The sequence below is a fragment of the Macaca nemestrina genome, chromosome 1, assembly GCF_043159975.1.
Source record: "Macaca nemestrina isolate mMacNem1 chromosome 1, mMacNem.hap1, whole genome shotgun sequence".
NCBI classification, from domain to species: Eukaryota; Metazoa; Chordata; class Mammalia; order Primates; family Cercopithecidae; genus Macaca; species Macaca nemestrina.
Window position 1 is genome coordinate 209624683 of NC_092125.1, and position 13554 is coordinate 209638236.

The 13554-nt window shown below is 47.2% G+C and overlaps 2 protein-coding genes across 8 annotated transcripts in view; one reads left to right on the forward strand and one right to left on the reverse strand.

Annotated features, from left to right (window-relative positions):
- The window catches only part of LOC105494450 (NIPA like domain containing 3), a 60004-nt gene extending 50876 nt beyond the window's left edge, over positions 1 to 9128 (reverse strand). For 5 of the 6 annotated variants that reach the window (XM_071098584.1, XM_071098583.1, XM_011762863.2 and 2 more), the window contains exon 1: positions 5387 to 5735. In XM_071098584.1, coding sequence (XP_070954685.1) covers positions 5387 to 5479 — 93 coding nt within the window. In that variant the 5' untranslated portion in view covers positions 5480 to 5735. Of the gene's footprint in view, positions 1 to 5386; positions 5736 to 9010 lie in introns of those variants that run through there. The other variant, XM_024796773.2, reaches the window with a different exon arrangement.
- A 2058-nt stretch (positions 9129 to 11186) lies between these two features.
- LOC105494447 (sperm tail PG-rich repeat containing 1) overlaps positions 11187 to 13554 on the forward strand; it is a 57150-nt gene continuing 54782 nt past the window's right edge. For both annotated transcript variants that reach the window (XM_071098610.1, XM_011762858.2), the window contains exon 1: positions 11187 to 11290. The gene's annotated coding sequence lies outside the window, so the exon portion shown is untranslated. The remainder of the gene's footprint in view (positions 11291 to 13554) is intronic.

Here is a 13554-nt window from a genome sequence, read left to right on the forward strand (position 1 = left end):
TGGATGCAAGGCTGTCCTGGGCTGTGGGCTGGAAACTTTATCTACATAGTTCCCGCCCCACCCAGCACAAGCTGGAGAGAGTAGGTGCTCAGATGAAATGTCTACTCGCTCAATAGAAGAATAGAGGCCTGACTTTTCCAGGCTGAGGTAAAGCTTCCACAGTGTCAATATCCTGCTGGGAGCTGCTTCCTGGGCAGCTCAGCCTTGGGGCTTCCTGTAGCAGAGTGCCCTCCCCAACAACCAAAATTTATACCCTGATGGGCAGGGCAGAGGGCAGGGCTGCAACTCAAGGACAAACAGCTTGCTCCTAACTTCATCCCACCCATCAAGCTGGACTTAAGACTTGTCTCTCAATATTTTCCTCCTCCCAAAGGTAAGAGATGAGTTGTGAGCAGCCTGCCCAGCCCACATGACCACTTTTCTGAGACCTGCCTGTAATGGTAGAGCCTCAGAAACCATGTTTGCCAGGTGGCATCAGCTGAGTGGCACTCCTTGGCCATCACCAACTGGAGCAGGTAGATACCTTACCCAAGCTGGCCACTCAGGTCTTCCCTCTTTTGAAGGGGAGGCATGAGTTCCAGCACCTTCCAAGCCCCACTGCCTTTTCTGCCACAGGGTTTCAGGAGCTACCCTGTTAGCCTTATAATAATTTTCCTTTTTGTCTCAGCTTCTCTGAAATGGGTTTTTACTCCTTGCAATCAAAATAGCCTTAACAAAATCGAGAAAGGAGACAGCTTTCCCTCAAAACCCCTCTCCCCATCCCCACGCAGAATTAACCACACCTTCGCCTCTACTCTGTGTACCTTCATCTGTTCCTCTTGGAAACCCCGTGGCATTTCTGAGTCACAGGCTTCCTACATGCCTAGTACATGGTCAGACACTGCGTTAGGTGCTTTTTCATTGATCCACACAGCTGTTGGGAGGGAAGGATGAAAACCAACATTCTACAGATGAGATAACAGGAGCTCTGCAGTGTTGCACCATATACCCAAGGTCACTTAGCTAAGAAGGAACAGAGTGTGGATTTGGATCCAGGTCCTCTTCTCTTTACCCCACCCAGTACTTCAGTCAGCTCGATCATCATCACAACCATGCCTGTCCCTCACCTCAATTCATACATCCTTGGTAGAGTCATCATGAATTATTCATCTTTGCTCTGGCAGGAAGATATTCCATACTAGGCAACTAAATTGATTTTGTGATTAAAATGGAAACTTACTAGAAATCTCATCAGGGAAAGTGCTCTGAGTTTTCTCAGATTCTTATATTTGTCCATTTGGCATCCATTTATCACAGGGCCAATTATATTAACTGATTTTTTATATTCTAAGGAGCATGCCTCTCATATGCTAACTAACCATTCCAGAGCTGCAAACTTCTCCTTTATTAAACCCTCACACCCCAGGTCAATATTTCCCCTGCTCTAAATCAACCCAGGGCTACATACCAGACAACCCAGAGTTCTTCAACTCAGCCAGTCCTAAACTGTTCGCCCCGTCCTGCCGTGCCTTTCCCACAGAGAAACACAATAAAGGCTCTGATCTAAGCTTTCCCTACATGCCCTCCGCTTCTAACCAACTGACCTTGGTGTGTCCCGTGTGGCCCTCTGCAGCACGATGTGCCTCCTTCTTTTAGGAAACGTAAGCAACAAAAATCTTCTTCAATGGCATTAGCCATCCATGGAGTCACTCTGTCATCTCCATAAATTAAGGCCCAGGGAAAACTCAAGATAACAGCTTTTATCATTACATTAGAAATGGTGTAGACTCTGAATATCGAAAGCAGAATGGAATGTTCTGGTTCCTTCACAGAATGAAAGCACTCAGCACCTTCAATATGTAAGGCAGTCTTCACTCAAGCTGACCAGCAGCTCCTGAATTTCCTCTGAAGTCAAGACTGTGCCACCATCAATGCGTTTTCTGACCTGAAGAGAGGGTGATTACCCCTGTGGCGAGGGGAGTGATTAGCAGGGGCACAAGGAGACTTTTGGGTACTAGTAATGTTCTGTTTCTTGATTTGGGCGTCAGTAACATGTATGCTCCCTTTTCATTAAAATTTAACATCTAGAGCTTATGATTTGTATATTTTTCTGTATGCATACCATACGTCGATAAAAAGGTTAGTTAGAAAAAGTGTTTTTGGACTTGAAACCCTGCTCCATTTTGCATAATGCTCTGTGAAGCACGTGGACACCTCCAAAGATGCAAACAGTAACACTGCCTACTTGAGAAGACTGTTTTGCTCACTTTGAATATCGGTGCTAAGACATGGTGGCCTGAGATCCTGATTTCTCAGGATGATGGAGTTGGTGCAGGAAGGAGCTTAGTAGATCATGCGGTCCAGAAATTCCCACAACTGGCTGATTATCTGATTCACCTGAAGACATTTTACAAAATGCACGTTCTGGGTTTCTAGCCTAGCTATGTAAAACCACAATTTGCAGGGGAGTAGAGATGAGGGGGTAAAAGGGTGAAGGCAGAAAGATGAGTCTGAGGCCTAGAAATCTGCATATTTTTGAGCTCCCCGGGTGTTTCAGGTGGTTAGGCAGGATTGGGGACCATCTATGAACTCTACCTCTTCATTTTACAGAGACAGAAACTGAGGCATAGCGAAGGGATGACACTTGCCCAAGATCACACAGCCAGAGATGACAGAGCTGGGCCAAGAACTCAGGTCTCCCAGTTCTCAGTCTGATACTCTTCCCAACAGAGCCCTAGATGAATACAGCAGCTGCACAGGAAGGGGAAACAACAGGCTTTCATGGAAAGAAGATCAAGGAGTGAGATGCCAACACTGAAACAATCATGCCATCTTGGCTCTGAAACTGGTCTGCTTGGTGAGGCAGAGTCCGCTGAGAATGTCAGAGTCAATCTTTGCTCTAGAACGAGTCTACTTCCAGACAAATGTTCACAATTTCCATACATATTCCACCTGGCTGGTCAGATAGAATTAAAATGGCAAAAGCCCTTTAATGACCTGCAGAGTCCCCTCCTTGGGCACGCTGGGGTGTGGTGGCAGCAGTAGGAGTCAGGACACTGGGGAGTCAAAGCAGTGCTGCAGTTAGAAGCATGGGTTCTGCAGCCGGTCTGACTCGGGTTTCAATTCTGGTGGCACAACTTACTAGTTGTGCCAGTCAGGGCCATTACTGAACTTCTCTGTGTCTCAGTTTCCTTGTCTCTAAAGTGGGGATAAAGATGGTAACAGCTAGCACTAGCACTTGACAAATGTTGGCCATTATGTGTGGGTCATTGCCTAAGGGCTTCACATGAATAAATTCATTTTATCCTCACCACCACCAGGAGGCAGCTACTATTCTACAGAGGAGGAAACCTGGACCTACTGTGTAGTGCTAGTGTGAAGATTAACCGAGGAAAGGCATGTGACGAACTCAGCACAGTACCTGGGATAGCATAAATGCTCAATAAATATTAGTCATTGTTATTATGATCATCATTATTATCTAAAATAATGAAGAGCTAGAGGAAGTTCTAGCTCTTCCTCTCAACTTGCTATAGGATCTTAAGTACGTCACTTCTCACCTCCCAGCCTCACTGTTCCAATCCATCAAATGAGAGGTTTGATGAGATGATCTCTAAAGTCTCCTTTAGCTCTAGGGTATTAGCAGTCACTGATCTTGTTTCTTTCTTTCTTTCTTTTTGTTTTTTTTGAGGTGGGGCCTCACTCTGTCACCCAGGCTGGAGTGCAGTGGTGCAATCTTGGCTCATTGCAATCTCTTCCTCCCTGGCTCAAGTGATCCTCCCAACTCAGTCTCCTGAGTAGCTGGGACCACAGGTGTGCACTACCACACCTGGCTAATTTTTTGCATTTTTGGTAGAGACAGGGTTTCATCATGTTTGCCCAGGCTGGTCTTGAACTCCCGAGGTCAAGCCATCCACCCATCTTGGCTTCCCAAAGTGTTGAAGTTACAGGTATTAAGGCACCACACCCGGCCTCTCTGATCTTTAAAAAAATAACTTTCAATAAATCCAAGTCATTGGATGCTGCATTGATAGGTGTTTAGAAACACTGAAATCTGACATTAAAACCCCCTTTTTAAAAAAGGTTCATTCCCTTCTGCCTATTCATTGTACCTATATGACTATATCTAAGGAAAGGATGAGAGATCAGCACAGAGGTTTACACTCCAGGATGTTCACGGTTTACAGCCACTCCAGATTAGAGACAGCCTGAATATCCAGCAATGAGGATCTGTCCAGCAAATTTTGACACAGCAGCTCAACAGATTATTGGGCAATCATTCAAAAAGTATGCTTTCAGTCACTACTCGATGATATGGGGAAATATTCCACAAGCAAGGTCAAGTTAAACCACCAAGATACAAAACTTTATGTGCAATGTGACCCCAAATTTATAATACTAGAGAAAAACAAGGATCTATACTGAAATATGAATGAAAATTATCTCCAAATAATGGAGGTGATATACATACATACATATATGTATATGTGTGTGTGTGTATATATATATACATATATATAATTTTTTTTTTTTTTTTTTGGCAACAGGGTCTTGCTCTGTCACCCAGGCTAGAGTGCAGTGGTGCAATCACAGCTCACAGCACCCTCAAACTACTCTTAGGCTCAAACTATCCTCTCGTCTCAGCCTCTTGAGTAGTTAGGACTTCAGGCACATGCCACCACACCTGGCTAATTTTCAATTTTTCTGTACAGATGGGGTCTCACTATGTTGCCCAGGCTGGTTTCAAACTTCTGGCCTCAAGAGATCCTCCCACCTTGGCCTCCCAACGTGCTGGAATTACAGGCACGAGCCACCACAACTGGTCCAGAGTAGGTGATTTTTTTAAAAATAAAATCTACTAAGTGGGAATGCATTCCTTTTATTCCATACCTTTTATGGTGTATCTCTGCCTCCCTATTTTTACGTATTTTAATGAGCATCTCTTTTTTTTTTTTTTTTTCTGTTTTGAGATGGAGTCTCGCTCTGTTGCCAGGCTGGATTACAATGGCACCATCTCAGCTCACTGCAACCTCCACCTCCAGGGTTCAAGCGATTCTCCTGCCTCAGCCTCCAGAGTAGCTGGGACTACAGGCGGGTGCCACTACGCCCAGCTAATCTTCGTGTTTTTAGTAGAGATGGGGTTTCACCATGCTGGCCAGAATGGTCTCGATCTCTTGACCTCGTGACCCACCCACCTCCCAAAGTGCTAGGATTACAGGCGTGAGCCGCCGCTCCCGGCCCATCTCTTTTCTTTTGATTACACATTCCCTTGTCTGTGTGAAGGGCCTGCCTGTTTCTGCCAGTGACAGGCATACAGACCCCATATATATCTGTTAGCCAATGCAGAGCACTGTGTAACTTTCCTGTTAGGAAAATACAAATTCCCAAACCCCAAAAAAGCCCTTGCCTTGTAGGAGAAGGAAGTCTCGCTCAGGGCGCTGGCGCTACTTGTGGGAGGCAGCTGCTGCAGCTGCAGCGCTGCGCTGTGGGCTCCGTCCATGGTGGTCTAGTGGTGCATCCCGCTGGGCCGGGCTCAGGAGGTGGAGCTGCTGCTAGGCCGGGTCCAGGCCAGATGCCATCTCTCCTCGTGGTGTTCACTTCCCTCCAGCAGCCATCAATTCCTCATGCCAAAAGAATGCTTCAAGGCTCTTTTGGCTGATTTACAGCCTTCTCCTCAGCTTCACTTAGAGAAGTGCCAATCTCCGTGGCTCTCCCAGCAGACAGAGAGGGGCGTGCTTTCCAGTTCTTGCGGTGCTCTAGGGTGGTGGAGAGGAACATTAAAAATGCATGGACGAGGAAACACTGAGCCCAGCTTTGTTACCTGAGAATACCATTCAGATAAAACATAACCGGCCATGACAAGTGAGTCCATTAAAAAAATTCTGCAAAATTCAATTCTAGCAGTTAAAAACAAGTTCTATCATGCCTTTGTCCTCCCCTTAATACAAACCTGACTCATCTATCTCAAAAGCTTTCTCTCTGGCTCTTAAATGTCCCCTTTCCTCCTCCACTCTGCTTCCTTCCTCCTATCGCACCCAACTTAAATCCTCCCTTTTTCCATAGCTCTTGAGCACAAGAAGTAGAATACTAACTTCTCCAGGTCTTAAAAAAAAAAAAAAAAAATTCCACTACCACAAAAAGGGAACATTTAAGTTTCAACTTAGGAAGAAAAGAATCAGAAGAAAAGCTGCCTCCACGGAAGACAGAAGAACTGGCCTGCTACCGAGGGTCGGCCTGACACAGGTGAGGAAACACTGGTCTTGGAGGTGGAAAACCTGTGTGACCAGGTAACTTTGCCTCTTAGAGATTCAGTTGCCTCCTCTGTAAAGTGGGGGTAATAACATGGCCTCAAATAAACCCAGCACTGATGATAATCCCTGCTAATTTCATTGGACTTATATTTTCAGTGCTTCCCAAACTGTTCCCTTTTTTGGAGACAGAATCTCACTCTGTCATCCAGGCTGGAGTGCAGTGGCACAAACATAGCCTCCACTTGCTGGGCTCAAGCGATCCTCCCTCAGCCTCCCAAAGTGCTGGGATTACAGGTGTGTGCCACTTCTCAAACTTTTCTACCAGAGAAGAGAAAGTATACTCCTAGTGTCCTAGGAGGCATGGCCAAAACCCTACTTAAAAGTGTTAGGGGTTTCTTTGAGGACTTGCTATACATTTTTAAAAAAATGTATTGTACTGCATAGTCTATATTTTAATAGAAAAATGTTTTAAATTGCTTTTGATGTGCCACGTGCTACCTGTTTTACCTTTGCCAGGTCATTTAACTTTTCAGCCAGTTTCTCCAGCTGTGAAATATAGATAATAATGTTCCCACCCCACATGGCAGTCTTGAGAATTTGATGAAATCATACACGTAAAATGCAGGCATAGCAAATGGTCCATGAGTGTGAGTTGCTGTTAGGATTAATTTTATTAATTAATTTTATTCTCCCATGTTTAATTATTTATTAATTATTTATTTTGCCCATTCTTGTCTCTCTCATGCATTCATCCAACAAATATTTACCGAGGGCTCACTGTGAGCTAAACAATTTCTGCCACTCCCTGAGGCTTCAGAGAGCTGCCTCCTGTGTATCCTGTAGCTGTCAGTTCCTTCTGCTATCCGGCCCTAGGCCCAGGATTCAGTTGCCTCCTCTGTAAAGTGGGGGTAATAACATGGCCTCAAATATTCATGGTGTGAATAGCACATACATATGTGATGAGGCGAACACCATGTCCAGCACTAGGAAACAACAGCTGCAGGTTTTGCACAGGGACAGCTACAGAAACCATTTGGCTTGGTTTCACTTTGTCAAAGGGCCTCAGGATGAAATTATTGCTACTACCTGCAGACGAGGTTATGTATCCAGTACACAGACACGAGATGTGAGCATTCACCAGGTAACTTTATCAGGTAATTCACACCCCATAGCTAGACTTCCCTGCCTGCAAAACCCTATGAATATGGGTTTGCAATCTTGTGGAAAGCATAAATTATTCACTATACTTTCACATACATGTGAAAAGCATTATTGCATTAAATGTCTGTAACAATGTTTTAGCATTTGTAAAAACCATAAGAGCCTTAAGAGTGGCTCAGGGCTCTTTCTACCTCTGAGAGGCCCCGAGAAGCATTCGACCATGAAGCAGTCACGAAATTGAGGAGCACACACTCCAGTGAGGTGTCTGCGGAATACCCTGTTCGGTTGCTCCCAGCTGAGATCTAGCCCAGAGCCTGACAGTGACTTGTATACATACCAACCGACTCACTAAATGCAGGCCAGTTAAGCACCCTGTGCGCTGTGGCCCCTTCACAGTCAAGAATGCCTTTCTAAGGCCTAATCCACCGCAACTCCAGAGCTCCGACAAGCAGATATACTCAGCCTCACCTACAGGAGGTCAGAGAAAGCCAACAGCCCTTAGCGACATGTCAGTCAAGGGAGTGGTGGGAACCCAGGCCTCTTAACATCCTTTAGACTAGTTAGTTTGCTCAAGTGCTTTTCTGGTTTTGCTTTTGTTTGTGGTAGTTGGCATTGCTGTGGTTTAATTTTTTTTTCTAAAAAGCAGCTTCCCTCTCTGCCTCAGGAACTCCCAGGCCTCTGAGGCATCGCCTGCAAAGATAGAAGGGCTCTCCCTCAGCTGGGTGGGAGTCCGGACTGAAAGCCTGGAGGAACCCTTTGCAAGCTCTACTCCCTTATAAGACACATACTCTTTGCCTGGTGACTCTCTTTTCCTGATTTTGAAGCATTTCTCCAGGACCTACATATGCCCCAGAGGCAAGCAGTCACCTCTGCATTGTCAGCCACCCCACAATTAAAGCACGTGGTCACTGACCCAAGAAAGGAATGATAATTCACTAGGTGCTCTGCTTCCATTCCCACCCCGTTTATCTCGATGACCGATTTCACCAATCCCACCGAGCACGTTTTACAGACGAGAGAGCTGTGGCTCATGGCCGCTTAGGATAGCGTCTGTATTCGAATTTGCCTCTTTCCGAACAAATCAATAAAACACAGTCTTTCCCACCACCTGACGATCTGGCTTCTGGAGGTGAGCGCCAGCTCCCTGCCAAGCTTCCCGTTCCCGGACTTTGGCTCACGAGAAGGTTACATTTTTCCGTCCCCTCCCATTGAGCTGGAAACTCTACAACTCGAGGACACAGCACCTCTGTTCCAGAAGCGGGCTTAGACCAAGAACGCCTCCCCTCATCCCACCTGCTAACTCCACCATCTGCTGCCGCCAGGAAGTCCGAGCCGTTCGGCACGAAGAGGAGAAATTCTGGCAAAGTTACTCCATGTTACTTCCTGGTTTGGTAGAGCCTGGCATCACCTTTAGTAAGGTAGCCCATGCCCCTGTTCTTCTTAGCCTCGATACAAAACTGGAAAGAACATTCTGAGGCAACGGGACCCAGGTTGGCGAGGCTGGTGACAGCAACAAGGAAGGGTATGTATACTAGGGGACATTAGGTGACTTCGCTTTTTCCAGAAAAAACGAAGGTTAAATTCAATTCCCCTTCCTCCCAGTGTTAATCACTACTCACCGGCGGCGTCTCCTCTAAGGCCCACCTATCAAAACCTTCTGAGAAACGACTTGGACTCTTCGTGCAACCCGGAGGCACAGCCTCCTTCATCCCTTCCCAATTCAGAGCTGCCAAGATGCTGCAGTGTTTTGCTTTCAGAGGTCGCGATTTGATTTGCCAGGCTGCCTGCCAGTCAGAAGTTGGCAGACATTTCGCGCAGGCGAGTGGCTGCGAGGACGGGGGGGGGGGGGGGGTGGTGGGCGGGACAGCCCCCGGCAATTGGCTGCGCCGCAAAGCTTGCTTGAAGGATAGGGGAGCGACCTGGGGCTAGAGTTTGGCGCTCACCTGGAGCGGGGACCCCCTAGCGGCCACAGGAAGAACGTTGCAGCGACTCCCCTGCCCCCTCTCCCGCTGTCCTAGAGAGCTCAGGTGATTGCTCGCTTCCACCTGCCCGGCAGGTGGGCCTGGTTTTAGCAGCCTACCAGGTGTCCTCCCTTCTTACCCCCATAGCCACCTTCCGGGCTTTGCTCCTGCTGTTCCCCTACCCGACGCTCTTATCAACTATTGAAATCTAAAACGTCCTTGAAGACCCAGCGCTCCCTAAAGCCCTCGCGAGACTTGGGGCCAAACATATCTCTCCTTTCCTGCCCTCCTGGAACACCTGTTGGATACCAAGCTTCCCAGCAATCCTGAAGGTCCTGAAACGAGCCTAGCGCTTGGTTGTTTCTATAATGTACATAATTATCACAGTTATGATAATTAACATGCGCATGGAGTTTTACAGATGACAAGCTTCTCATCGCTCACACGTTGTCATATACACGCATTTGCTTTCAGATCATCACAGCCATGAGTGAGACATGAAGCCTGTTTACATACGATGAAATGCCATTTGGACCTAGACATCTACAATGAGAAAGAGGCAGTTCTGGTCTCAGATCGCGGGGCAGAGAAAGCTCCTTGGGAACACGAGAGAGGAAAAAGCTGGTGCATTGTGGAAACTGCCCGAAGGCCAGCAGGGCTGTTAAGAGATTTTTCTGGGGGCGTGGTTGGGGCTGCTCTCTGAGGAATGGGCCAGGGACAGTTTATAAATAATATATTTGGGGCCCGGCGCAGTGGCTCACGCCTGTAATCTCAGGACTCTGGGAGGCCAGGAGCATCACTTAATCCCAAGAGTTTGAGACCAGCCTGGACAACATAGTGGGACCCCATCTCTACAAAAAAATAAAAATAAAAAATTAGCCGGACGTGGCGGTGAGCGCCTGTGGTCCCAGCTACTCAGGAGGTTGAGGCGGGAGGATCGCTTGAACCCGGGAGGCGGAGGTTGCAGCAAGTCGAAATCGCGCCACTGCACTCCAGCCTGGGCAACAGAGCAAGACCCCGTCAAACAAAAACAAAAACAAAAAAACTCGGATTTCACCCTAAATTTAAAGGGGAGCCATTGGAGGACTTTAAGCAGGGGAGTGACAAGGTCACTGTGGACCACCCTGCCCTGAAGCTTGTGAAGAGGGTCTCCTGGAATATCAAGTGGCTGCCCTTGTATAGTCGCCTATGTCAATCTATTTTTTTTTTTTTTTTTTTTTTTTTTTTTTTTTTTTGTGCTGTTAGAAACAGGGCTTGGGGCCGCGTGTGGTTTCTCATGCCTGTAATCCCAACACTTTAGAAGGCCGAGGCGGGTGGATCACCTGAGGTCAGCAGTTTGAGAGACCAGCCTGGCCAACATGGTGAAACCCTGTCTCTACTAAAAATACAAAAAAATTAGCCTGGCGTGGTGGCGAGAGCCAGTAATCCCAGCTACTCAGGAGGCTGAGGCAGGAGCATCGCTTGAACCTGGAGGGCGGAGGTTGCAGTGAGCCAAGGTTGCGCCACTGCACTCCAACCTGGGCGATAAAGAGAGACTGTCTCAAAAAAAAAAAAAAGAAACAGGGTTTGGATGAATGTTAATTCTCTTAGGTATATTCCCTGAAGCAGGATTTTTGAGTAAGCAAAATTCTAAGGCTTTTGGTTTATCACAAGATTTTTGAGGCATGGCCTAGATAAATAAATCTCTTACTAGTTCCCCACCCCGCCACAGGTCCGGACGTAATTAACCTAAACCCTAAAATTCGGCCGGCTTCTCTGCGGACTTTGAAACGCCTCTAATGATTGGTCAATAACTTTTCACGTTAAAGAAACAGAGGATGCCATTGGCTAGAGTTACCTCCGGGACGGCGGAAGGTGGACTTGCGAATGTTAGCCCTGTGGTTGCCATAGCGACCGGGAGGTTGGGCTGGCCAGATTCAGTCGCCGGGACCTGACCAGGTAGGAGGCAGTTCCGGCGGGGGGACCGTTTCTTGAGGTCTTGGGGAAGAGGACACGGCGCACCATGTCCTCCGCGTGGGACGCCCACGGAGATCCCCCGGCCTCCGGGTTTTTGCGGAATTCCAGGGTCGAGCTAGGTGGAGCCCCGAGGGCGGGAAGAAGCCACCATGGTAGTTGCCCCTGCGTCGGGGCGTGTCCTCGGTGGTTCCACCCGAAAAGTGGTGACGGCTGGGGCTTGCCTGCTCCACCGACCTCCTGCGAGAGGCGTGGGCGTCCGACCTTTCTGGCTCAGCCTCCACGAGTGCGCAAAAGTTGGGAGGCTTCAGTGCCTGGCAGTGGGGTGGATGCCAAAGACCTGATCTTTACTCATAGGTCCACCTTTGGCGGACCTGTCTTTGGCGTCCACCCACTGCCAGGCACTGAAGCCTCCTAACTTTTGCGCACTCGTGGAGGCTGAGCCAGAAAGGTCGGACGCCCACGCCTCTCGCAGGAGGTCGGTGGAGCAGGCAAGCCCCAGCCGTCACCACTTTTCGGGTGGAACCACCGAGGACACGCCCCGACGCAGGGGCAACTACCATGGTGGCTTCTTCCCGCCCTCGGGGCTCCACCTAGCTCGACCCTGGAATTCCGCAAGCACCCCCAGCTCAGGGGGTGTCCCCCAGCAAATGACTTCCCTGCTCTGGGCCTCGATTTACCCATCTGTAAAATAAAAGGGTGAGATTGGAACCTGGTGGTTACTAGCGCGCCACTAAATTTCCTTCCAGCTCCCTGACACACTTTCTCAGCCAACGAAGACTATCGAATGGGTTATTTACCTGAGAGTGCTTTGAAAAAGTGTAGACTGCTTTCAAGATGCTTATAACTGAGTAGATAAAAATCCCTACGGTCGAAACTACTCAGGACATCCAAAAAAATTCCATCTAAAGTATACATAGTTTAGTACATGTTTGTGTACCCTGTACAGTAACATGTATGATGTAAACTATGTGATAACACTTAGCATATATAACTGTTTTAAAAACATAAAAGATGATAAAATGAAACTGTGCCTATAGTTGTGACCATGTGAGCTGTCCTTATGGAATCTAACTCCTGCAGGAAAGATGAGCACATCTATACACACAATTGCCAAAAAGGGTCTACCTCTAGTATTCATTCATTCATTCATTCCACAAATATTTATGGAGAAAATACTATTTTTTAAAAAGTCTCATTACTATTATTATTATTTTTGTACAGACAGGGCCTCACTATGTTGCCCAGGCTAGTCTTGAACTCCTGTCTCAAGCCATCCTTCCCCCTCAGCCTCTCAAAGTACTGGGATTACAGGTGTGAGCCACCATGTCCAGCCAATGGAGCAAATACTATATGCCAGGAAATAGACTGAAGATTCAGAGATGAACTTTCTTTTGGGGAAGATCATAAATAAATAAACATACAATATAATGTTGGGTAGTGAAAAGTGCTTTGAAAAAGCAGAGTAAGGGGCTAGAGAGAGAGATTGGTTAGTGCTGCTTAAGAGAGGGTGGTCAGGGAAGTCATCCCTAAGAAGGTTTGAACAGACAGTCTCGTGAATTTGGTGACAGGACCGCAGGATGATGCCCCAGTACGGTGAAGAAAGGAGCTCCCGGTGCAACAAGGAGGTATATGGCAAAAGCCAAGGAGGTCCCATGTGGAGAAGAAGATTAGTCTTTAGGTGGTGAGGCATGACAACTGCCTTCAAATTCTTACAGACTAGTCATATAGAACAGTGGCTTTCAAACAGTTTGACTGTGACTCATGGTAAATGCATTTTATATTGTGATCCAGCACGCACACACGCATATGACAAACTAAAACTTCACAAAAGACTACAGACTCTGACTTGCATTTTGAAAATCACCAATGTGGAAGAGAAATGAGACTTATTTTGAGTTGATTCCAAGGGTAGGAATTAGGACGGGTAGAAAAAAAGAGAGAGAATCAGCTTTGATTCAGGAAGGAACTTTCTAGCAATCAGAACTGCCCAACAGTGAACTTCCCCCAGGAGTTTTTAAACTGTGTTCTGATGAAACCTAGCATTCTGTGAATATTCAAGAGAGTCAAATATTTGCCCTCCACCCAGCCATCCCTTATTTGCTTCATATTTTGAAAACTATATATAATATTCTAACTTCAGAAACCCAATCAGGTCAGGCACTGTGGCTCACTGTAATCCCAGTGCTTTGGGAAGCTGAGGTGAGAAGATCGCTCGAGGCTAGGATTTCGAGACCAGCCTGGGCAGC